Below are 23179 nucleotides of genomic sequence, written 5' to 3'. Positions count from 1 at the left end.
AGTTCCATCCTTGGTTGGAGAACTAAGATCCTACATGCCATGCACAGCACAGCCAAACAAAAAAAAAAAATCAAAAAAGAGAAAAACTAAGGCTGACTAGGGTATTCAAGAAACCACAAGACATAAAATTTCCACATACTTCTTTTCAGGGCATTTAGATTAGGTACAATTTTTCTTGTGTTCTTTTTGCAATTCTAAAGCTATTTTATTAATTTGGATTATTAATATGTACCATGTAAGCTTAGTAAAAAACATTTGATATAACCAAGAAGTTTATTTACAAAAGTATAAATTCACTTTTAAATGCTTGATGGGAGTGGTGCTGATACATTTCTAGCAGAATCTGAGATTCCCTCTTTTACATCTTTGCAAGAAAAACACATATATTTAAGCTCTTCAAAAACCTAAAATCCAAGAATTAGATGAGAGATTTTATCACCTTCCAGACATTGCTAAGGACTGTCAAGTAATATTTAAATGTGTTCAGATTACCAGTGTTTTTGAAATGCAAAGTCACTATGACTCTCTTCCAGCTAGCATGTTAACAGCAAAACACATCATTTCTCCAATGATTCCTTTTAAAGAAAACCTTGAGTGACCCTGACAACTTACTAACTCACTATTTCTAACTTTTCTCTCTGAAATGTCATAAAGACAATACAAAACAAGAAAGAGTGTTAAATACTTACAGTTCATGACTAAACAAATCATATTTTATAATCTCAACTAGCTCCTCTTCAGTTCAGTTTAGTTGCTCAGTTGTGTCTGACTCTTTGAGACCCCATGAATCATAGCACACCAGGCCTCCCTGTCCATCCCCAACTCCCGGAGTTCACTGAGACTCACGTCCATCAAGTCGGTGATGCCATCCAGCCATCTCATCCTCTGTCATCCCCTTCTCCTCCTGCCCCCAATCCCTCCCAGCATCAGGGTCTTTTCCAATGAGTCAACTCTTCGCATGAGGTGGCCAAAGTACTGGAATTTCAGCTTTAGCATCATTCCTTCCAAAGAACACCCAGGGCTGATCTCCTTCAGAACGGACTGGTTGGACCTCCTGGCAGTCCAAGGGACTCTCAAGAGGAGAAGACTCTTGAGAAGCCTATATGCAGGTCGGGAAGCAAGTTAGAACTGGATATGGAACAACAGACTTGTTCCAAATAGGAAAAGGAGTACGTCAAGGCTGTATATTGTCACCCTGCTTATTTAACTTATACTCAGAGTACATCATGAGTACACCACAGTTCAAAAGCATCAATTCTTCAGCGCTCAGCTTTCTTCACAGTCCAACTCTCACATCCATACATGACCACTGAAAAACCATAGCCTTGACTAGACGAACCTTTGTTGGCAAAGTAATGTCTCTGCTTTTCAATATGCTATCTAGCTTGGTCATAACTTTCCTTCTAAGGAGTAAGCGCCTTTTAATTTCATGGCTGCAATCACCATCTGCAGTGATTTTGGAGCCCCAAAAAATAAAGTCTGACACTGTTTCCACTGTTTCCCCATCTATTTCCCATTAAGTCATGGGACCAGATGCCATGATCTTAGTTTTCTGAATGTTGAGCTTTAAGCCAACTTTTTCACTCTCCACTTTCACTTTCATCAGGAGGCTTTTTAGTTCCTCCTCACTTTCTGCCATAAGGGTGGTGTCATCTGCGTATCTGAGGTTATTGAGATTTCTCCCAGCAATCTTGATTCCAGCTTGTGCTTCTTCCAGCCCAGCGTTTCTCATGATGTACTCTGCATAGAAGTTAAATAAGCAGGGTGACAATATACAGCCTTGACGTACTCCTTTTCCTATTTGGAACAAGTCTGTTGTTCCATGTCCAGTTCTAACTTGCTTCCTGACCTGCATATAGGCTTCTCAAGAGGCTCCTCTTACAACCTGGTTAATTTCAAAGTGACCCTGCTGCTGATAAGTCGTTGTGTCCAACTCTGTGCGACCCCATAGACAGCAGCCCACTGGGATCCTCTGTCCCTGGGATTCTCCAGGCAAGAATACTGGAGTGGGTTGCCATTTCCTTCTCCAATGCATGAAAGTGAAAAGTGAAAGTGAAGTCGCTCAGTCGTGCCGGACTCTTAGCGACCCCATCGTCTGCAGCCTAGCAGGCTCCTCCATCCATGGGATTTTCCAGGCAAGAGTACTGGAGTGGGTTGCCATTGCCTTCTCAGAATGTGACCCAAGTTACTCCTTTTTCCACTTCCCATGGCCACTAATCTAAATCTTTACTACATTCCTTAAATCTTAACTCTACTCTCATCTTCAATAAATACCCTGCTTCCCATCCCTAAAACATTTAAGCATACTCCTACCTTAGAAGCTCTTTCCTCTCAGTTCCATATTCCTTTGTTCCTCTTTCATAATGAAAGACCTTGAGCAATCTAAACTCATCTTCTCTACTTCTTGCCTCCTATTTACTCTTCAAACCACTCTGACTTCCAAACTTCTGACTCCATGGGAACTTCTCTTTTTCAGGGCATCAGTGATGTCCAACTTGATCAATCCAATGAGTATTTTTAAGATTTCATCTATTCAATTGTCTCAACAGTATTCAAGCCAGTTCCTGCCTTGACTCCACATTCTGGTTTTTCTTGGCTATCTCTGGCTGTCCCTTTTCACTCTTCTGTGCAGGCTCTTTTCTCTACCCAAATCCCTTAGAAACGACTGTGATGGATTAAAATCCCTCCATAAATTGACACTCCTTTCAAAAGGCAGAGGCTAATTCTCTTTCCCATGCCTAAAATTCCCATCCCCTGTAGCATGAACTGAACTTAATGATTCATTTCTAATGAATGGAAGAAGGCAAAAGTGATGTTCTCAGACCAGGTCAAATAGGCACTTCAGCTTTCTCTTTGCTCTCACTTGGATTACTCCTTCTGGGTGAAGCCAGATAGATGCCCTGTCACAATGACTCTCATGTAGCCCAACAGAGAGGTTAGCTGGTGAGGAACTGAGGCCACCTTCCAGGAGCCAGTAAGGACTAAGCTTTCTGCCAACAGACATGAGAGTGAGTCATCTTGGAAGCAAATCCTCCAGCTCCAGTCAAGTCTTTCAAATGACTGCAGACATAGCCAATGTCTTGACTGCAACTTCATGAGAGACCTTGAGTCCAAAGTTCTGAGTCACAGATAATAAATGTTTATTGTTTTAAGCAGCTAAAATCATTATGGCCAATTTGTTATAAAGCAATAGATACCTAATCCAATGGTGTTTCTCAGTGTTCTATCTAAAGCTCTCTATTATTCCCACTCATTCACTCTCTCATCTCTCCATATGTGTAAAGCTAATATTTATCTGTAGCCCAGATTTTTTTCTTAAGTTCCAGACTATGCAATATCTTTACTACAATTTCAACATGCCCCAAAGCAACTACCATTCTCCACCCAACCTATACTTATCTTCCCTATCATCATTCATTCAACTAAATCTAAAATCCTGGATTTCATCAAACTCCTCCTTCCCCTTCACTCACATCCAATCACTGAAATCCTGTCAATAGGACTTCACTATTTCTCCATAATCCAAATACAAACTTTACCTGAACCTATTGTTTAATTTTAAAAATCACAGAGAGACAACCAGACATCATGGGCCACTTGATGTACAGGTTCCCTCTGTTCCTAAGAAACCTTCCCTAAGCCAAAATGGCATAAAGCAATGACGCAATTGCCTTAGGATACACCTTGCTAACAGATGCACAAAATAAACTGAGATAAAGTAAAGATGCTCACAAACACAGTTCAAAACTACAGCAGCTTGCTACTATGTATTAATAGTTCCCAGCATGCATGCAAGCTGAGTCGCTTCAGTTGCATCTGACTCTTAGTGACCCTACAGACCTCCAGGCTCCTCTGTCCATGGGATTCTCCAGACAAGAATACTGGAGTGGGTTGCTATACCCTTCTCCTTGGGATCCTCCCAACTCAGGGATCGAACCTGTATCTCTTATGTCTCCTGCATTGGCAGGTGGGTTCTTTACCACTAGTGCCACCTGGGAAGCCCATAGATCCCAGGGAAGGAACTTGCTGGTGTCACTCTTGCTGCTTAGGGCGCTCACTGACTCTATAGCAGTTCGCTGTGGAAAAAACAAAAACAAAAACTCTGAATGCCATTTTCACTTTTTGTGTATTTTCCACAAAAGCAAAAATCCTCTTTGGATTTCTTTTGGTTAGCAAAAACAGGAGAATAGGTCTTTTCTAAAAAAGAAGTAGAGTAAAGCAAACTATCAGAAAGTGGAGATACTTGTAATATGTTCCACCTACAAAGTATTGCTGCCCAAAGTGGGGGGAAAAAGCTGAATTTAATTAAGCTTCTAGCTTTAAGTATCAGTTTATAGGAAACATGGAGGATAAAGGAACATGTTTAAATACACCACAAGAATACTCTCAGCAAAATCTAGAATGTGGAAAATCTAGAGAATAATTTGCTTTCTTCAACAAATGAATGGCAAAGAAAAAGAGGGAGGGAAGGCCTACAGAGTAAAAGAGACTCAGTTTACGTGTGTCTCTTGTTTGGAATTCTGACTCAAATAAACCAACTGGTGAGGGTTTGAGAAAATCAAGGAATGTTTGAGAAAAATCAAGGAACTTAAACACAGTAAAACATATTGAAATATTCACAAATGAAATAATAAGAGATTTGGGATCTGCTTTAAAGTAATCCAGTGGGGTAGGAAGGAGCTTTGGGAGTATTAATAAGACAAGATTAGCCATATATTGATAGCTGCACAAGCTGGGTGACAGGAATTCATTTTACTATCATCTTTCGTATATGTTTCAAACAAATTTTGTATTATGAAAGTTTTTTCCACAACAAAAAGTGCTTACAACACTTAAGTGACTTTCCACTGCCCTGAGTGAAAAGTTTAAATTCCTTAGCTCAGTTTACCAAGAAAGTCTTTCATTAACTGGCCCCTGCTTCTCTCTCCCTCTCATCGCACTACTGTCCACCTCACAGCCTAAATTCCAGGACTAACAAGCTCCTTACTCGTGTCTCTTTCAAAAACATCTATTCCCTCTATCTCAAGCAGTTTTCCCTCTCTGCTTACATGGCTAATCTCTACTCACCACTCAGGTCAAAGCAAACCTACCTCTTCAAGGAAATCTTTTCCAAGACAGAGGCAAGCTGCCCACCTGTGTACCTCCCAACATCCTACTCTTCTCCATCACAGCTCTTACTTGATGTACACGCCGGCAGACTCTAGGCATCATGAGAACATGGACTATTCCCATCTTATTTACCATTTTAACCCCTCTTCCCAGCATAGTGCCTAGCACATAGTACATCCTCAATAAACATTTGATAATCAAAAGGTATGAACACCTGCTTTCTAGTCTAACAACTCCTCACATATATCTATATCTCCTTCAATTTTCTTTCCTTTCTCGTCTTTCTCTGTGATCATGATTCACATAAATGGTTAGCTGTTTAAACAGTGTTCCCAAATTTATATCCTTATCCCTCTCAATAAATATTCAACTAACAGGGGACTTTCCTGATGGTCCGATGGTTAAGAATCTGCCTGCCAGTGCAGGGGACACTGGTTTGCTACCTGGTCCAGAAACTAAGATTCCACAGCCGGGGGGCAACCAAGTTCATGGGCCACAACCACTGAAGGCCTTGCGCCCTACAGCCTGTGTACGCAACCTGTGAAGCCACCACAACGAGAAGCCCACACACCGCAATTAGAGAAAAGCCCATGAGCAACAACAAAGAACCCATGTGCCGCAAGGAAGACTCAGTACAGCTCACCCTCAAATTCAACTAACAAATTCTATGCTATAATCTAACAGATCTTCATCTCCAGGCCTGACCTACGGCTCCAAATACCTTCTGGATTCAATCTCCTGTTATCTCCCTACATGCCTTTACATTAAAGAAGCTCAGAAATTCTCACTATCTTCTTAACGGACTTTATGTTCTCAAGTTTCCCAATTTGTGCATATTTCCCACTGCCTGAAATGCCCTTCTTCCCTTCTACCTTTAAGTCTCGGCTCAAACGTCTCTCTAGCCTTTTTTTAGGCAAAGTTCCCACAGCAGTCTATTCTTACTTCTATTGTAGAATTTATTACACTTTTTTGAAATTATGTTTAGGTGTCTATTCTGCAAGATTTTGAGTTCCTAGATGGAAGGGACTCTCTCCTTCATGCTTTTATCTCCGGCATACATAGTAAAGTGAAAATGAAAGTCGCTCAGTTGTGTCTGACTATTTGCAACCCCATGGACTATACGCTCCATGGAATTCTTCAGGCCAGAATACTGGAGTGGGTAACCTTTCCCTTCTCCAGCGGATCTTCCTGACCCAGGAATCAAACGGGGATCTCCTGCATTCCAGGCAGAGTCTTTACCAACTGAGCTATGAGGGAAGTCCGTATATAAAGTGCCTATTAAAAAGTCCCAAATAAATGTTTCCTGAATAAACCACTGTTTCTAATAATTAAAAGACAGGAGCGTGACCTGAAAAGGTTGCCTAAATCTATTTTCTAAAGAAGGTAATCAATTTTTCTGTTCCTGTATTAAACAGAATATCTACTAAACGGTTTTTCAAGAACTGAAAATTTACATAAAATGAAAATAAAAGAAATGTAAAGTAAAAAAACTATTCATTCCCAGAGGACAGGTAAGGGTCTGGGCCCAGGACCAAAAGTTCAGGTGAAGGTGAGGTTTGGGTGAAACTATTTAGTTCACAGCAATTCCCGTGATCTTTTCCAAAACCCTGAGATTATCTCAATATCAATTTTTGGTATAGGCCAACTCTAAAGCAAGGTCAATCTAGTTTCGTTCAGGGTTTCCATGGCCACCCTAGAATAGACAGACCTCCAACTACAGAGCCAGACCAGAGTGCAAGTGATTAGAGTGACTTGCTATTTACTGCTCTGCTTAAAATGCTGTGCAACTATTCAGATAATCTTCCTGGAAGATGCAGCTCCAAGTTATCAGCAGCATGCAGATCATTAAGATGTACCTTCATCCTTCCAAATCCTAATGTAATGAAACAATGTTGAAGTGTACAGAATTCACTGCCAATATTCAATGTGTCTCCTACTTTAAGTGAATACCTATCCTTTTCTCATCTTTACTGGACCTCCTTTAATTTGGCATTGAGTATCATCTTATTTTCACAAAATCATTTTATTTTACAATATTTCTCTGTTGTTTCTCTGCAAACAAATACTTTAACACCAAAAAAAAACAAGGAAAAAAAAAGAAAAGAAAATTTCTAAACATCCATTAGTGAGAAATATGATACCTCCTTCTACTGGCAAGGATGATGTTTTATAGTTTAATCTCAGTAGGGAGGATAAGTAATGGGAGGGAGAAGAAAGAAGCATAATTTAAAAAGCCATGTTTAGCCAAAGACAAGGAGAAATTTGTCAAGATACTCAGAAACTAAAGGGCAAGGAGGCAGAAAAAAGATATGCCAAAGTGAGAAAAACAGGAAAAAAAGAAGATTCTGTCTGGGAGAGGAGTTCCCAAGAACCCCAGCTTGGGGCCCCTCCAGTGTGGCCCTAAATTCAGACCCACACAAATTTGGGATCTGTAGAGTAACTTCATTCCATAGTGCCACTGAAATTATTTTGAATGGGCTGGAAAGGGTCCATGGGATTTTCCGATTATCACTTCTACTGAAACTTATTATTACTCTTCATCTATCTGAACTATGAGATTTCATAATTTCAGAGTTTTCAGGATATAATGTTCATTTGCCTCTCTTTCATAGCTAGCTAATCTTGAACAATGTATTTAAATTTCATTCAGGTTTGTTCAGTCTTTTCCCCCTTCAAAATTATGTAAAGAAAGGAAGTTGGTGTGAAAGTTTTTACTTTTTACTCCTGTAGGTTTGTCTTTAGTAACTCAAAGATTGCATTTTTCTCATTTCTGTAGTGAAAGTGAAAGGAAAAAGAAAGCCATGTTACTTAGACTCCTGATAACACTGCTTACTGCTAGCTCTGTGACCTTGAGCAAATCGCTGAAAAGCCTGGAGCCTCAGATTCCAAACTGTAAAATGGGGATAATGAATACTTTATTCTGCAGTTATTGCAAGTAAAAAGAATCAAGGGAACCATCTTATTAGAATATAAGCTCCAGAGAAAAGGATATCTTGAACTTTGTTGATTCAAGAAAAGAATATCTTGAACTTTGTTGATTCTCGCTCACATGCACACGCATGAGCACACACATCCACACACACCTAGCCTAAAGCAATAATAATTAACACGTAGTGGGCGCTCAATAAATATTTAAATTAACGAAAAAATATCAATACTAGTGTCCCCATTCCTCTCGTTGACATTAATCCTTCTTCCATAATCACAATTTTTTCCCTTCTATTATTTTCTAAAGACTTCAGGACATTCTGTTTTGTCGTTTGAAGAGGCTTCCTCCCTCTCATTGGCTATTATTAACTAGACACCATTCAGAGACAATACCTTTGGAAGTAATTTCTCTAATTCCACCCACCTTCCATTTCTAACGCGTCGGGGGTGGAGCGACAGAACATAAGATTCTCAGCAATTCATGGACCTTTCCCGCAGTCACTGATGTGTGTTTAACGACACTGAAGCCCTTAACTTAGCTCTTCCCAGAATATAACTTTCAGGAGACATCGCACTATGCAGTCTCTCTTCGCTAACAAGAGACTTGCTGTGTAGGAAATCCTCCGCTCTCAAAAGTTAAGGCGTCGGTTACGCTCGCCCCCCGCTGAATGGAGGAGAGTCCTGTGAAAGACACACTCAACTTGGGCAGACTGGAGGTATTTCAGAATCCTTCATGTTGAGCAACGCCCAGTCACTTCCAGGACCTGGCCAAGCTCGTCAGACCACTGCTCTAAGAAAGCAGCGCTCCTCAATCCCTGGAGGGAAGCTAAGGGGCGCGGCCGTCTACAGGGCCTGGTGGGGGACACTGTCAAGTCCATGATAACATGTGGAAACTGCACAGATCCCGAGACCGAACCCTTCAAGCCACGACTACAACCATCTACCTACCTACAACGCGCCCCCCTGTTTACTCCCCAACAAATACAGGACCCTAAGAAAAGAACACGGCTCGCCCCCATCCCATAAATCATACAACCGGTGCCTATTTATTGGCTGCGCGAGCATCTCCTTCACCCTCATTGGCTATCCGGGGCGCAAAACCCTCCCCTACGAGGGAACCCTCCCGTACGGCGGCACCCCCATCCTAGCAACCTCTACCGGGCTACCAAAAAGCCTGTTCCCCACCTCCACCGAGGAATCCCGACTCCCAAGGCAGCCGGGGATTTGCCTCCAAGGACTTACTGTGTAGTAGGACAGCAACCCTGCATTGTAGTCCAGCACGAACCAACGGTACTGCCAGCCCTTCATTACGTTAGTCCATTTACTCAGCGGCCCCTCCATGATGGACGCCATCTTGGGAGCCGCCAATGACAACAAACGGCCTGACGTCACTCGCCTATAAGGCTTTCAACATTCGGTGGGCGTGGTCATCGCCGACAGGGGCGGGCCCCGGGTGGGGCCAGCAACTGCTTCCCGCCTTGCTAGACTCGCGGACCCACGCCTCCAGCTATAAAATTCAAAAAAACGATTTTCTTTGGGAGTCTGTCGTGTGTAGGACTCCATGCCCGAAATGTGAAGAATTAAAGCATGAATACTGAAGTTAAGATTACTTATTAACATAGATAATTTTACTGCCCATAATGATACCTTACACATGCAAATAATTTCACATCTGATATTCAATTAAGCAATTATTTCACAAACCCATTCATTTAATAAACATTTTTTGTTTTGTGCTGTAGGCTTGGGGGTTCAGCAAAGCCTTCATGAGGCGAACAGGCAATAAAAAAATATACAATTGTAATATACAATTGTAACTGTATATTACAATTTGGTAATTTGGAAACAAATTAAGCAAGTAAAGAGGCAAAGGGTAAGGGGCTGCAATTTTAAGTTCCCAAATTGAGAAAGCCTGAGTGAGAAGGTAACTTTTGAGCAAAGACCTGAAGAAAGAGGGAGGCTGGCAAAGAAACAGCAAATTGTTCTTTGTAAGTAGAGTAGTGAGCCAGGGAGGAGGTAGTTGGAGATAAGGTCAGAGAAGTAAGAGCAGATTTCTTAGAGCCTATAAAGACAATGGAAGTATTGTCCTAGAATATTGAGACAATGTTTGAGGTCCTGGCAATGCAACACTGAAGGAGACAAACAGATTCCTTGTTGAGAGATAAGAGCTTAAATTCTGTGATGGAAAGCAAACACAAAACAAATAAACATGAAAAATATCTAATAGTGATGAATGTCTTGTGGAGAATTTAAGTAAGTGGATGTAATAGGAAGCCAATGGGTAGCTACTTATAAAGTATATAATTGAGTGATTGTGTAAGGCATCCCAGGAAAAGGCATTGAGACGTGAAGGATAAGAAAAAGGGAACTAAGAAGCAGAGCATTGGCTAGAAGTGGCTGTGAAGTCAAGGGAGAGGTTTTCTTTGTCTTTAATTTTTAACTTTTTTATTTTAGGGGTTTAAAGGTGTTTTGTTTATTCAGGTATTGTGCTGTGAATCTCAATTTGCTGATAACAGAAGCTCTAGGAAAAGAGAATATCACTGAAGGAGCTAGACAAAGAGAACCTATTTACTAGCTAATCAAGTTGGGTGAAGATCTAAAGATCAAATTATTTATGCTGATACCTTTTTTATTTCATTGAGATGTAATTGACATACAGCATTGTATGAATTTAAGATGTGCATGATTTGGGAATTTCCCTGGTGGTTAATGCCACTCTCCCAATGCAGGTGGCGTGAGTTCTAGGATCCCAGGAAGGGGAGCTAAGATCCCATGTGCCGTGTAGTGTGGCCAAGAAAAACCCCAAAGATATGCATGTGTGTATTGTGAAATGATTACTACATTACATTTAGTTAACTCATCACCTCACCTCAAAATTTTTTTTCTTGTGATAAGAATTTTTAAGATCTACTCTCTTCAGTTCAGTTCAGTTCAGTCGCTCAGTCCTGTCTGACTCTTTGCGACCCCATGAATTGCAGCACGCCAGGCCTCTCTGTCCATCACCAACTCCTGGAGTTCACTCAGACTCACGTCCATCGAATCAGTGATGCCATCCAGACATCTCATCCTCTGTCGTCCCCTTCTCCTCCTGCCCCCAATCCCTCCCAGCATCAGAATCTTTTCCAATGAGTCAACTCTTCGCATGAGGTGGCCAAAGTACTGGAGTTTCAGCTTCAGCATCATTCCCTCCAAAGAAATCCCAGGGCTGATCTCCTTCAGAATGGACTGGTTGGATCTCCTTGCAGTCCAAGGGACTCTCAAGAGTCTTCTCCAACACCACAGTTCAAAAGCATCAATTCTTCGGCGCTCAGCCTTCTTCACAGTCCAACTCTCACATCCATACATGACCACAGGAAAAACCATAGCCTTGACTAGATGGACCTTTGTTGGCAAAGTAATGTCTCTGCTTTTCAATATGCTATCTAGGTTAATCATAACTTTCCTTCCAAGGAGTAAGCATCTTTTAATTTCATGGCTGCAGTCACCATCTGCAGTGATTTTGGAGCCCAAAAAATAAAGTCTGACACTGTTTCCACTGTTTCCCCATCTATTTCCCATGAAGTGATGGGACCAGATGCCATGATCTTAGTTTTCTGAATGTTGAGCTTTCAGCCAACTTTTTCACTCTCCACTTTCACTTTCATCAAGAGGCTTTTTAGTTCATCTACTCTCTTAGCAACTCTCATATGTAATACAGTATTATAACTATAGTAACCATGCTTCACACTACATTCCTAGAATTTATTTATCTCATAACTAGAACTTTTAGCCTTTTGACCAACTTTTAGTTTCATGTAGTCCCTCTTGCTTATTTTTGCTTTTGCTGCTTTGTGCTTTAGGTGTCATATCCAAAAAAAAATCATTCCCCAGGCTGATTTCAAGAAGCTTTCCTGTATGTTTTCTTCTAGGAGTTTTATGGTTTCAGGTCTTACAATTAAGTCTCTAACTGATCTTGAGTTAATTGTTGTGAATGGTTTAAAATAAGGGTCTAGTTTTAATTTTCTTCATATGAATTTGCAAAGACTACCTTTTTCCTAATGAATGAGCATTCTTGGCTCTCATGTCAAATATTAGTTGATTGTATATACATGGGTTTATTTCTGTACTCTTGATTCTGTTCCATTGGCCTGTGTATCTGTTTTTATGGCAGTGTCATAAACTGTTTTGATTACTATAGCTTTGTAATATAGTTTGAAACCAGGATGTGGGATGCCTCCAGCCATGTTATTCTTTCTCAGGATTGCTTTGGTTTTTCAGATTCTTTTGTGGTTCCAAATGAATTTTAGGATTTTTTTTTTTTTTTTTTTGTCTATCTTTGTAAAAAATGCCACTGGAATCTTGAGAGGAATTTCACTGAATCTATAAGAGGCTTTGGATATATGAACATTTTAACAGCATTAATTCTTCCAATTCATGAACACAAAACATCTTCCTATTTATCCATTCCTTTTCCAGTTTCTTTCATTAATGTTTTATAAATTGTAGTATACAGATCTTTTACCTCCTTGGTTAGATTTATTTTTAAGTATTTTATTGTTTTTGTTGCTACTAAAATGATGTCCCACAAGGTTAACAGAAGCTGGAGCCTAAACAGAAGACCTTGAGTGTGTCTTACAGAACAACAGTTTATAACCTGCCTTTGCTGATCAGGTCTGCTTTCAGTTTGTTTGATTTATTTTTCCCTTTCTCTAATTTCATACCCTCCAAGCTTAACATAGCCTAGGTAATATATCACCACACTTCTTCTCTTTTTAAAACATTTTTGTTTATTTATGACTGTGCTGGGTCTTTGTTGCTGCCTATGGGGTTTCTCTATTTGCGGTGTGTGGGCTTCTCATTGCGGTGGCTTCTCTTGTTGCAGATCATGGGCTCCAGAGTGCGCCGGCTTCAGTGTGCAGACCCAGTAGTTGCAGCTCATGGGCTCAGTAGTTGTGGTGCACAAGCTTAGTTGCCCAGAGGCAGGTGGACTCTTCCCAGATCAGGGACTGAACCATGTCTCCTGCATTGGCAGCTGTATTCTTTACCACTGGACCACCAGGGAAGTCCCACCACACACTTCTTAACACTCCTATAGATAACAGTTCTGACATATGGATCACTATGGTAACAGGAGATTAAGTTGTTTTCCAGAAATCTGGAGTTGGTTTTTGCCTGGTTCCTTCTGGCTAAGACTAGTGGGGACCACCGACCCTAAAACTGGGCCTGCTCAAAACACTGATTACCTCACCTTTTCCTTACCTCCAATCACATTTCCTCACACCTAAAATCACCCTGCTTCTTTATCCCGTAAACATCACAGACCTGTCCCCTTCAGGGAGACAGATCTGAAATTTGTTCTCCTGTCTCCTTGCTTGGCTGCCTTGTGAACAAACTCTTTCTTTACTGCAAAGCTTTGTGTTTTACTTTAGCTTTCAGTCAGGCAAACAAACCTCATTTGGTAACACTATTGTAAATGGGATTGTCTTTTTTGCATATAATTTATTGTTAGTGTAGAGAAACATTGGGGCTTCCCCAGTGGCTCAGAAGTAAAGAATCTGCTTAAGTGCAGGAGACGTAGGTACTATCCCTGGGTCAGGAAGATCCCCTGGAGAAGGAAATGGCAACCCATTCCAGTTTTCTTGCCTGGAAAATCCCATGGACAGAGATGCCTGGCGGGCTACAGTCCATGGGGTTGCAAAGAGTCAGACATGACTTAGCGCCTAAAAGCAACAACAAATAGAAACATTACTGATTTTTTAATATTTATTTGTATCCTGTAATTTTACTGACTTTGGTGATAAGATCTAACTTTTTTTGTGGAGTCTTTAGGATTTTCTGTATATAAAATCATGTCATCTGCGAAGAGAAATTTTTACTTCTTCTTCTCTGATTTGGGTGCCTTTTACTTGCCTGATTTCTCTGGCTAAGACTTCCAGTACTATGTTGCATAGGAGTGGTGAGATTGGGTAGCCTTGTCTTGTTCCTAACCTTTGAGTAAAACCTTTCAAGTTTTCACCATGTGGTATGATGTTAGCTGTGGGTTTGTCATACATGGCCTCTACTATGTTGCAGTATATTCCTTCTATACCGAATTTGTTGAGAGTTCTTATCATGAATGGATATTAAGCTTTGTCAAATGTTTTAGGAAAAAAGCATTTATTGTGATGATCTTATAATTTTTATTTTTCATTGTATTAATGTAATATGTCATGCTTATTAATTTGCATGTTGAACCATCCTTGCATCCCAGAAATAAATCTCACCAGATTAATGTGTATGATTGTTTGAATCATACAGTTGAATTTGATCTGCTAGTATTTTGTTGAGAATTTTTGTGTCTATATTCAGGGGGATCTTGGCCTGTAGTGTTTTTTTTGGTTTTCTTGTTGTGGTTCTGGCTTTGGTTTTAATAATATAATGCTGGCCTTGTAAAATGAGTCTTGGAGTATTTCCTTCTGTTCAGTTCTTTTTGAAGGGTTGAGAAATATTGGCATTAATTTTTCTTTGAATGTTTGGTGAAATTCACCAGTAAAATCAGGAACAGGGATACTTCATCCATAGCAACAAAAGGAAGAGTAGAGTATGGATTCAAATGTTGTGGATTTGTAGTTTAGTGGTAGAGAGATGAATAAGCATCTATCTGCTTTTAGTTGAGCTCAAAGCTTAGTGGTTAAGAATGTGGACTCTGACGCCACACAACCTAGGTTTGAATCCTCAGACCCATCAGTTAATAGCTACATGACATTAGGCAAGTTTTCTCACTTCTCTGTGCCTCTGTTTCTCCATCTTTAAAATGTGGATTATAAAAGGTTGCCTTCAGGATTAAATGAGCTCATAAATGTGAAGACCTTAGAACAATAATACTAAGCACTCAATATGTATATATTCTAGTTCTTAAATTTTTCTGAAAGAAATGTGTTACGAAATATAAGAGGGGAAGGTTTGAAAGACAACCCTCAGAATGGAAAAACATAATAGCAAATGAAACAACTGGCAAAGGATTAATTTCCAAAATATACAAGCAGCTCATACAACTCAATGCCAGGAAAACAAACAACCCAATCAAAAAGCGGGAAAAAGACCTAAATAGACAGTTCTCCAAAGAAGACACACAGATGGCTAACAAACATGTGAAAAGATGCTCAAGAACACTCATTATTAGAGAAATGCAAATCAAAACTATAATGAGCTATCACCTCACACCAGTCAGAATGGCCATCATCAAAAAGTCTACAAACAATAAATGCTGGAGAGGGTGTGGAGAAAAGAGAAATGCTCTTGCACTGTTAGTGGGAATGTAAATTAATACAGCCACTATGGAAGACTATATGGAGATTCCTTTAAAAACTAGGAATAAAACCATCATATGACCCAGCAATCCCACTCCTAGGCATATACCCAGAGGAAACCAAAATTGAAAAAGACACATATATCCCATTGTTCATTGTAGCATTATTTACAATAGCTAGAATATGGAAGCAACCTAGATGTCCATCGAAAGATGAATGGATAAAGAAGTTGTGGTACATAAACACAATGGAATATTACTCAGCCATAAAAAGAAACACATTTGAGTCAGTTCTGATGAGGTGGATGAATGAACCTAGAACCTATTATACAGAGTGAAGTGAGTCAGAAAGAGAAAGATAAATAGGGCAAGGAGAACGTTGAGGGTGAGAGACTCTCTGTGTCCCTGGAAGCCTAACTTGCTATTGAATATGAGGCCCTTGCAGAGGAAGTTGGTTGCCCTCTGACTAGACAGTGGAGAGACTGTGTTGACAGTGGAAGGGCCAAACACTGTCTGTTAGCAGGAAGTGCCAGGGGGTCCTGGGGGGGGTGGGTGCCAGGGTGCATCTTCATCAGAGCATGTGCCACGGAGGAGTCTGCACTCCCCACTCCCAGGTGTAGGACTCAGTGCAGCTGCTGGCCGCACTGCCAGAGGGACGGTGCATGCTCACACCTTGGGGGGCAGAGCATGGGGTGAGGCAGACGTCACTGTTGGAATGGGAACAATGGATGCAAGGACAAGTCTCTCTCTGAATTCCTCTCTAAAGAACTTGGTCAATCGGAGAAGAAAACATTTTCGTCGTCAAGATGGGCTATTTGGGAAGGAAGTCCGTTATCTTCCCATATTTATTCAATAATAGAGTCAGGTTTTTAAACCTTGACAATGCACCACGTCTGTGAGTACAAAGCACTTCCCAGAAGACTGTGATTTACATTCATGCTTCTGCCATTTGGTAGGAGAAGATGCTTCATGATCTGTCATTGAAACAAGGTTGCAAACACATCCACAGAGAGAATTTGAGTCTGTGTCACTTGTATTATGACTTTTCAGGTGCCTGAACGGCCACCCCTGGGGGCACGTCGCATGGGACAGCATGGGAGGAGACGTGGTCTGGCTCATGAGTGCCTCTAGGAAGCGATAGCAGAGCCAACTTGGTTTAAAAAATGTAAACTGGGATTTCCCTGGTGGTCCAGTGATTAAGACTTCCCCTTCCAATGTAGGAAGTGTGGGTTCCATCCCTGGCAGGGGAAGCAAGACTCCACATGCTTCAAGGCCAAAAAACTGAAATATGAACCAGAAACAATACTGTAACAGATTCAATAAAGACTTTAAAAATGGCCCACGTCAAAAACAAAATGAAAACTAACAAGCTTCATGTTTTACTGTAGATACATATATACAAAGACTTCCCTGGTGGCTTAGTGGTAAAACAAAATATGCCTGCAATGCAGAAGACTCGGGTTAGATCCCTGGGTAAGGAAGATCCCTTGGAAAAGGGCATGGCAGCCCACTCTAGTACTCTTGCCTAGAGAATCCCATGGACAGAGAAGCCTGGAAGGCTGCAGTCCATAGGGTCGCACAGAATCAGACACAACTGAAGCGACTAAGCAGCAGCAATACACATATATGGAATCTAGAAAAATGGTACTGAAGAATTTATTTACAGGGCAGCAGTGGAGAAACAGACATAGAGAATAGACTTATAGACATGGGGAGAGGGGAGGAGAGGGTGAGATGCATGGAAAGAGTAACATGGAAACTTATATTACCATATGTAAAGTAGATATCCAACAGGAATTTGCTGTAAGGCTCAGGAAACTCAAACAGGGGCTCTGTATCAATCAAGAGGGGTGGAATGGGGCAGGAGATGGGAGGGAGGTTCAAATGGGAGGGGATATATGTATACCCATGGCTGATTCATGTTGAGGTTTGACAGAAAATAACAAAATTCTGTAAAGCAATTATCCTTAAATAAATTAAGAAAAGAGGGGAAGGTTTGAAAAGGTCATTTCAGAGAATGAGAAAGCAATAGAAGTAGAGTAGGATTGCTGGGCAGTGTTGCATGCCCATTTAAGATTTATGGTCATGAATTTAAAGTGAGACCAGTCAACAGGGATATCAGCTTTTTTTCAGCAATGTCATGTTGAAGAATAAAGAGCAACAGGGTAAGCTCAGAGTGTGTAGAGAGATGAATTTATCCAAGCGAGCCAAGTGACAGGAAAGGACAATTGAGTTTACAGTGATATCCAGGGCTGTGAATATGATTATAAAACCTAGTTTAAGGAAGGAAGGAAGTGAGAACAGGAGATGAAAGAAGGATAAAACTACAAATCTTACTAAGGTCAAGGAAGCCCTGGAGTAGGAATAGGTAACCTGGAAGGGTAAGAAGTGGTGATTGAAAGATGATGGGACACCTGAAGTCAAGATTTTGGAAGTGAAACAGTTACTGATGAGGGCAAAGACCACATCATGATGAGATACCACCACAGCCATGGATGACTGAGGTCAAGTAGAAGAACAGATTTGAGGATGAGGAGGTCCAGGAACTAGAAGTGAAAGCATTTAAAGCATTGTCCTAGGACATGTTGAGAATAATGACAAGAACAGTAGTGTAAAAAAAGTGAGAGCTCAGGGCTAAAATCACCATTGAATGAGGACTAATGCCCAGAGGATGGGTAGATGACAGCAACAAAGCAGAATAGCAGGGGATGAAGTACAGTGGCAAGGTCTCAAAGAAGCTAAGGTTTATGAAGGAGGGGAAATGGTTTAGAAGCAGCAGAGGGAACATTTAGTCTTAACCACCCGTGGGATAGACAGTAACACCCCTTTTAGTTGATAAAAAACGAACCCAAGAGACTACAAGTTCACAGAGTTACTACTATTAATAGCAATGCTGTAATTCACCACAGAATTATTGAGTGTTTCCTATGTATCAGGCACTAGGCTAGACATTGCTACTACTAAAAAGAGTAAGATCCTTCCCCTAAACATGAGGGGTCTGAAACAGAAACAATATATAAACAATGACAAGACAAAGTGATGAGTACTTTACACTTCTTCCTTCAATCCAACACTTCTCCACTGAATTCACTTTCACGATTCCTAGATACATAAACATTTAGTTTAGCAGCCCCCCATACACACCAAATAAAAGATATTATGGAAGAAGCTAGAAGGTATATAACTATGTATTGTTTCTCTTCCATTTAAATGTAGTCTCCATGAGAGTAGAGATTTTATCTCACTTGCTTACAACTGTATCTGCAGCAACCAAAGCAGAACCTGAAACATGGTTGTTTCCTTCTCTTGCAAAGAGCTTCTGATCTAGTTTGATTCATCAGTTTAATGTATTAAAATCATATGGCATGAAAGACATTGGTTCAATGATATGTGGATGTAGTCCCTGCCCTCAGGGAGCTTCTAAGCTAAGGGAAGGATGGGCCACACATGAAAGTCAGAGGAAAATGAAAGAGGTGCAAAGAAAATGCAACTGGAAATCATAGAAAGAAGAAACCTGGTCAAGGAATAGAAATTGATGTTCAAGCAGCAGAAGTGCTTGTTAGGAAAAGCCATTCTCATAATTATTGAAACCATATTACATAAGATGTTTCCTACACACAAGTCACTTTGTTTATTGCAATTCGAGTTCTACTATTCCTTACAAACTGTAATTTGTCTTCTTTAAGGAATGCCACAGATAGCAATATACACAAGGAATATTTTCTATATTCCTGTTTACTGACTTTTCTATACTTTTCTGTAAATAGCAACAAAATGGAATAAAAAGAACTTGACCTTAGAATTAAAGAGATGAGCATGAAGTGTCCTGGATCTGCTATTTTGGCTGTGGGACATTGGGTAAGCCTGTGTAGGACTGAAATTTCTCTTCTGTAAATATGAAGGTGAATCTCTGTTAATTTAAGTAGTAAGAAAGAACATATCTAAAAGAGATAGCAGCCAATAAAATCACTTTCCAGTTTCCCCCTTCCTTCCTTTCTTTGGGATATCCTCTTTCTTAAATAACAGTCCAACAGTTTGTTAAGAACAAGACACATGTTTAGCACCTTCAACAAAGATAAAGATGAAGAGCTAGTTCCTATCCAGTAGCTAATCACGGGCATGAAACATCTGTGCAACCGAGTATAATACAAAGCTACTCTGGATATACATATGTTTTTCTCACTAATTCCACCATTTATTTTCTACCCTGTGCTAGGGACTGTGCCATGAACTGTACCAGAAGTATGTACCTTATCACATTTAACCCTATCTCAATAACCCTATGAATGTGTTTGTCTCCATATTTTACAAATAAGGAAAATGAGGTTCAAAGAAATTAACCAAATTACCCAGGTACCTATAAGTATTAATTGGTGAGTATTTAAAGGGCTTTCCAACTGGCACGAGAGGTAAAGAACCTGCCTGCCAATGTAGGAGACATAAGAGATGTGGGTTTGATCCCTGGGTCAGGAAGATCCCCTGGAGGAGGGCGTGGCAACTCACTCTTGGAGTTGTTGTTGCCCGGAGGACCCCATGGACAGAGGAGTCTGGTAGGCTATAGTCCGTTGGGTCTCAGAATTGGACATGACTGAAGCAACTTAGCACACATGCCTCTAAGTCCAATGTAAACACGTCTGTCTTTTCATTATGCTACATAGCCTCACCAAAAGACACTACACACTTCATATAGAAAACTTAAAATTCTAAGAACATTTATTTAGCAGAAAACCTCATGTTGCTGATGTCTTTTGACATAAACAGTGTTGGGATCTTGAAACATGTTTCAGACTGAGTTAAAAGCTTTACAATGTGTCAATTACTACTTTTCCATTGGCTTCTTAAGAGCACCAATCAGATCATATTCATCTCTATGGCTCAATTAGCCCAACGCCTGGCACACAGAGATACTTAAAAATTGTTATTTGACCTCAATTATGTGGTTCCTGGAAAATCCCATGGACGGAGGAGCCTGGTAGGTTGCAGTCCATGAGGTCGCTAAGGGTCGGACACGACTGAGCGACTTCCCTTTCACTCTTCACTTTCATGCATTGGAGAAGGAAATGGCAACCCACTCCAGTGTTCTTGCCTGGAGAATCCCAGGGACGGCAGAGCCTGGTGGGCTGCCGTCTGTGGGGTCGCACAGAGTCGGACACGACTGAAGCGACTTAGCAGCAGCAGCAGCATGTGGCTTCTCTGGTGGCTCAGAGGTTAAAGCGTCTGCCTCCAATTCGGGAGACCCAGGTTTAGTCCCTGGGTTGGGAGGATCCCCTGGAGAAGGAAATGGCAACCCACTCCAGTACTGTTGCCTGGAGAATCCAATGGACGGAAGAGCCTGGTGGGCTACAGCTCGCAAAGAGTTGGACACGACTGAGCGACTTCACTTTCACTTTCATGTGCTCTATTAAAACTGACTTACTGGGACTTCCCTGGGGGTCCAGTGGTTAGTGAAGGAAGGTTACACCGCTCAAAATAGCCTGGAGTTAAAACTCCCTTCCGGGTCCTCCCCACCAATCAATGCAAAACAAAGAACTCTCACCCGCCCAGCTCCCAGCTGGTCCTAGCCTCTGGCCAATCTCCAGAATTCCTTGCCACAGCAGTTTAAGAGATAACTACTCTGAACAACCTTGGAGAAGAAGAACAGCCCCCCTTAAGAGAGTAGATTTCCACATATATGCCTATATATACTTACTCTTTTCTTGGATTAGTGCAGCAGCTCACTAATCTGACAGCTGCCCCTTCTTGCCTCATTAAAGGTGATCTGTTCCTGTAAAATGCTGCTCTTATTCTTTTTCTGAACCTCGCCTTCTCTAACCCCCTTACACTACAGTTAGGACTCCATGCTTCCAGTGCTGCACTGGCCCAATAGCCAAACAAACAACAACAACAACAAAGCAAACACCAAAAACTAAGTTCCAAGTTCTGTGCTAAGAAACATCACCTACATTTTCTCCTTTAATTCCTACATCAATCCTTTAAGACTCGTATTATCACACCGATTTTACAGATGAGAACATTGGGACATGTAGTTATTGAATGGCTTGCCCAAGATTATACAGCTAGCAAACAGCAGAACCAGAATTAGAATCTAGGTTTTTTTTCACCCCACAGTCATTTCACCCCAGCTGCAAGCGGATTTCTTTGGAAGGAATGATGCCAAAGCTGAAAATCCAGTACTTTGGCCACCTCATGCGAAGAGTTGACTCATTGGAAAAGACTCTGATACTGGGAGGGATTGGGGGCAGGAGGAGAAGGGGATGACAGAGGATGAGATGGCTGGATGGCATCACTGACTCAATGGACATGAGTCTGGGTGAACTCTGGGAGTTGGTCATGGACAGGGAGGCCTGGCGTGCTGCAATTCATGGGGTCAAAAAGAGTCGGACACGACTGAGCGACTGATCTGATCTGATCTGATCTGATGTGTAAATAAAGGTCTTGGACCTGACACAAGCAGCATCATCAACTTCTTAATCAGTTTTAACTTTTATCAGGCTCAGGCAGGTATCAGCATAATCTGTGCATGCATGCTCAGTCACTTCATCCGTGTTTTCGTAACCTATGGACTGTAGCCCACCAGGCTCCTCTGTCCTTGGGATTCTCCAGGCAAGAATACTGGAGTGGGTTGTCCTGCCCTCCTCTAGGGGATCTTCCCAACGCAGAAATCAAATCCATATCTCCTGGGTCTCCTGCATTGCAGGCAGTTTCTTTACCCACTGAACCACCTGGGAAGCCCTCAGCAGGCTCTTCAGTTCAGTTCAGTTCAGTCCAGTCGCTGAGTCGTGTCCAACTCTTTGCGACCCCATGAATTGCAGCACACCAGGCCTCCCTGTTCACCACCAACCCCGGAGTTCATTCAGACCCACGTCCATTGAGTCAGTGATGCCATCCAACCATCTCATCCTCTGTCATCCCCTTCTCCTCCTGCCCCCAATCCCTCCCAGCATCAGTCTTTTCCAATGAGTCAACTCTTTGCATGAGGTGGCCAAAGTACTGGAGTTTCAGCTTCGGCATCATTCCCTCCAAAGAAATCCCAGGGCTGATCTCCTTCAGAATGGACTGGTTGGATCTCCTTGCAGTCCAAGGGACTCTCAAGAGTCTTCTCCAACACCACAGTTCAAAAGCATCAATTCTTCTGCACTCAGCTTTCTTCACAGTCCAACTCTCGCATCCATACATGGCCACTGGAAAAACTATAGCCTTGACTAGACGGACCTTTGTTGGCAAAGTAATGTCTCTGCTTTTCAATATGCTGTCTAGGTTGGTCATAACTTTCCTTCCAAGGAGTAAGCGTCTTTTAATTTCATGGCTGCAGTCACCATCTGCAGTGATTTTGGAGCCAAAAAATAAAGTCTGACACTGTTTCCACTGTTTCCCCATCTATTTCCCATGAACTGATGGGACCAGATGCCATGATCTTCGTTTTCTGAATGTTGAGTTTTAAGCCAACTTTTTCTTTCTCCTCTTTCACCTTCATCAAGAGGCCTTTTAGTTCCTCTTCACTTTCTGCCATAAGGGTGATGTCATCTGCATATCTGAGGTTATTGATATTTTTCCTGGCAATCTTGATTCCAGCTTGTGCTTCTTCCAGCCCAGCATTTCTCATGATGTACTCTGCATAGAAGTTAAATAAGCAGGGTGACAATATACAGCGTTGACGTACTCCTTTTCCTATTTGGAACCAGTCTGTTGTTCCACATCCAGTTCTAACTGTTGCTTCCTGACCTGCATACAAATTTCTCAAGAGGCAGGTCAGGTGGTCTGGTATTCCTATCTCTTTCAGAATTTTCCACAGTTTGTGGTGATCCACACAGTCAAAGGCTTTGGCATAGTCAAGAAAGCAGAAATAGATGTTTTTCTGGAACTCTCTTGCTTTTT

At 41.3% G+C, this 23179-nt stretch overlaps 1 protein-coding gene across 21 annotated transcripts in view; it reads right to left on the bottom strand.

Annotated features, from left to right (window-relative positions):
- Positions 1 to 23179, bottom strand: part of OSBPL9 (oxysterol binding protein like 9) — a 266637-nt gene that overhangs the window by 154569 nt on the left and 88889 nt on the right. For 17 of the 21 annotated variants that reach the window (XM_086387956.1, XM_086387988.1, XM_086387854.1 and 14 more), the window contains exon 1: positions 9280 to 9409. The exons of the other annotated variants lie outside the window; for them this stretch is intronic. Coding sequence is in view for 4 of the 17 variants with exons in the window: in XM_086387854.1 (XP_086243980.1) it covers positions 9280 to 9390 (111 nt within the window). In the remaining 13 variants the exon portion in view is untranslated. Of the gene's footprint in view, positions 1 to 9279; positions 9410 to 23179 lie in introns of those variants that run through there. 21 annotated transcript variants of the gene reach the window in all.

The sequence above is a fragment of the Bos grunniens genome, chromosome 3 (genome assembly GCF_055505025.1).
Source record: "Bos grunniens cultivar Pamir isolate PY7600 chromosome 3, Bosgru_T2T1.0, whole genome shotgun sequence".
NCBI lineage: Eukaryota > Metazoa > Chordata > Mammalia > Artiodactyla > Bovidae > Bos > Bos grunniens.
This window is presented reverse-complemented; position numbering and strand designations above follow the sequence as displayed.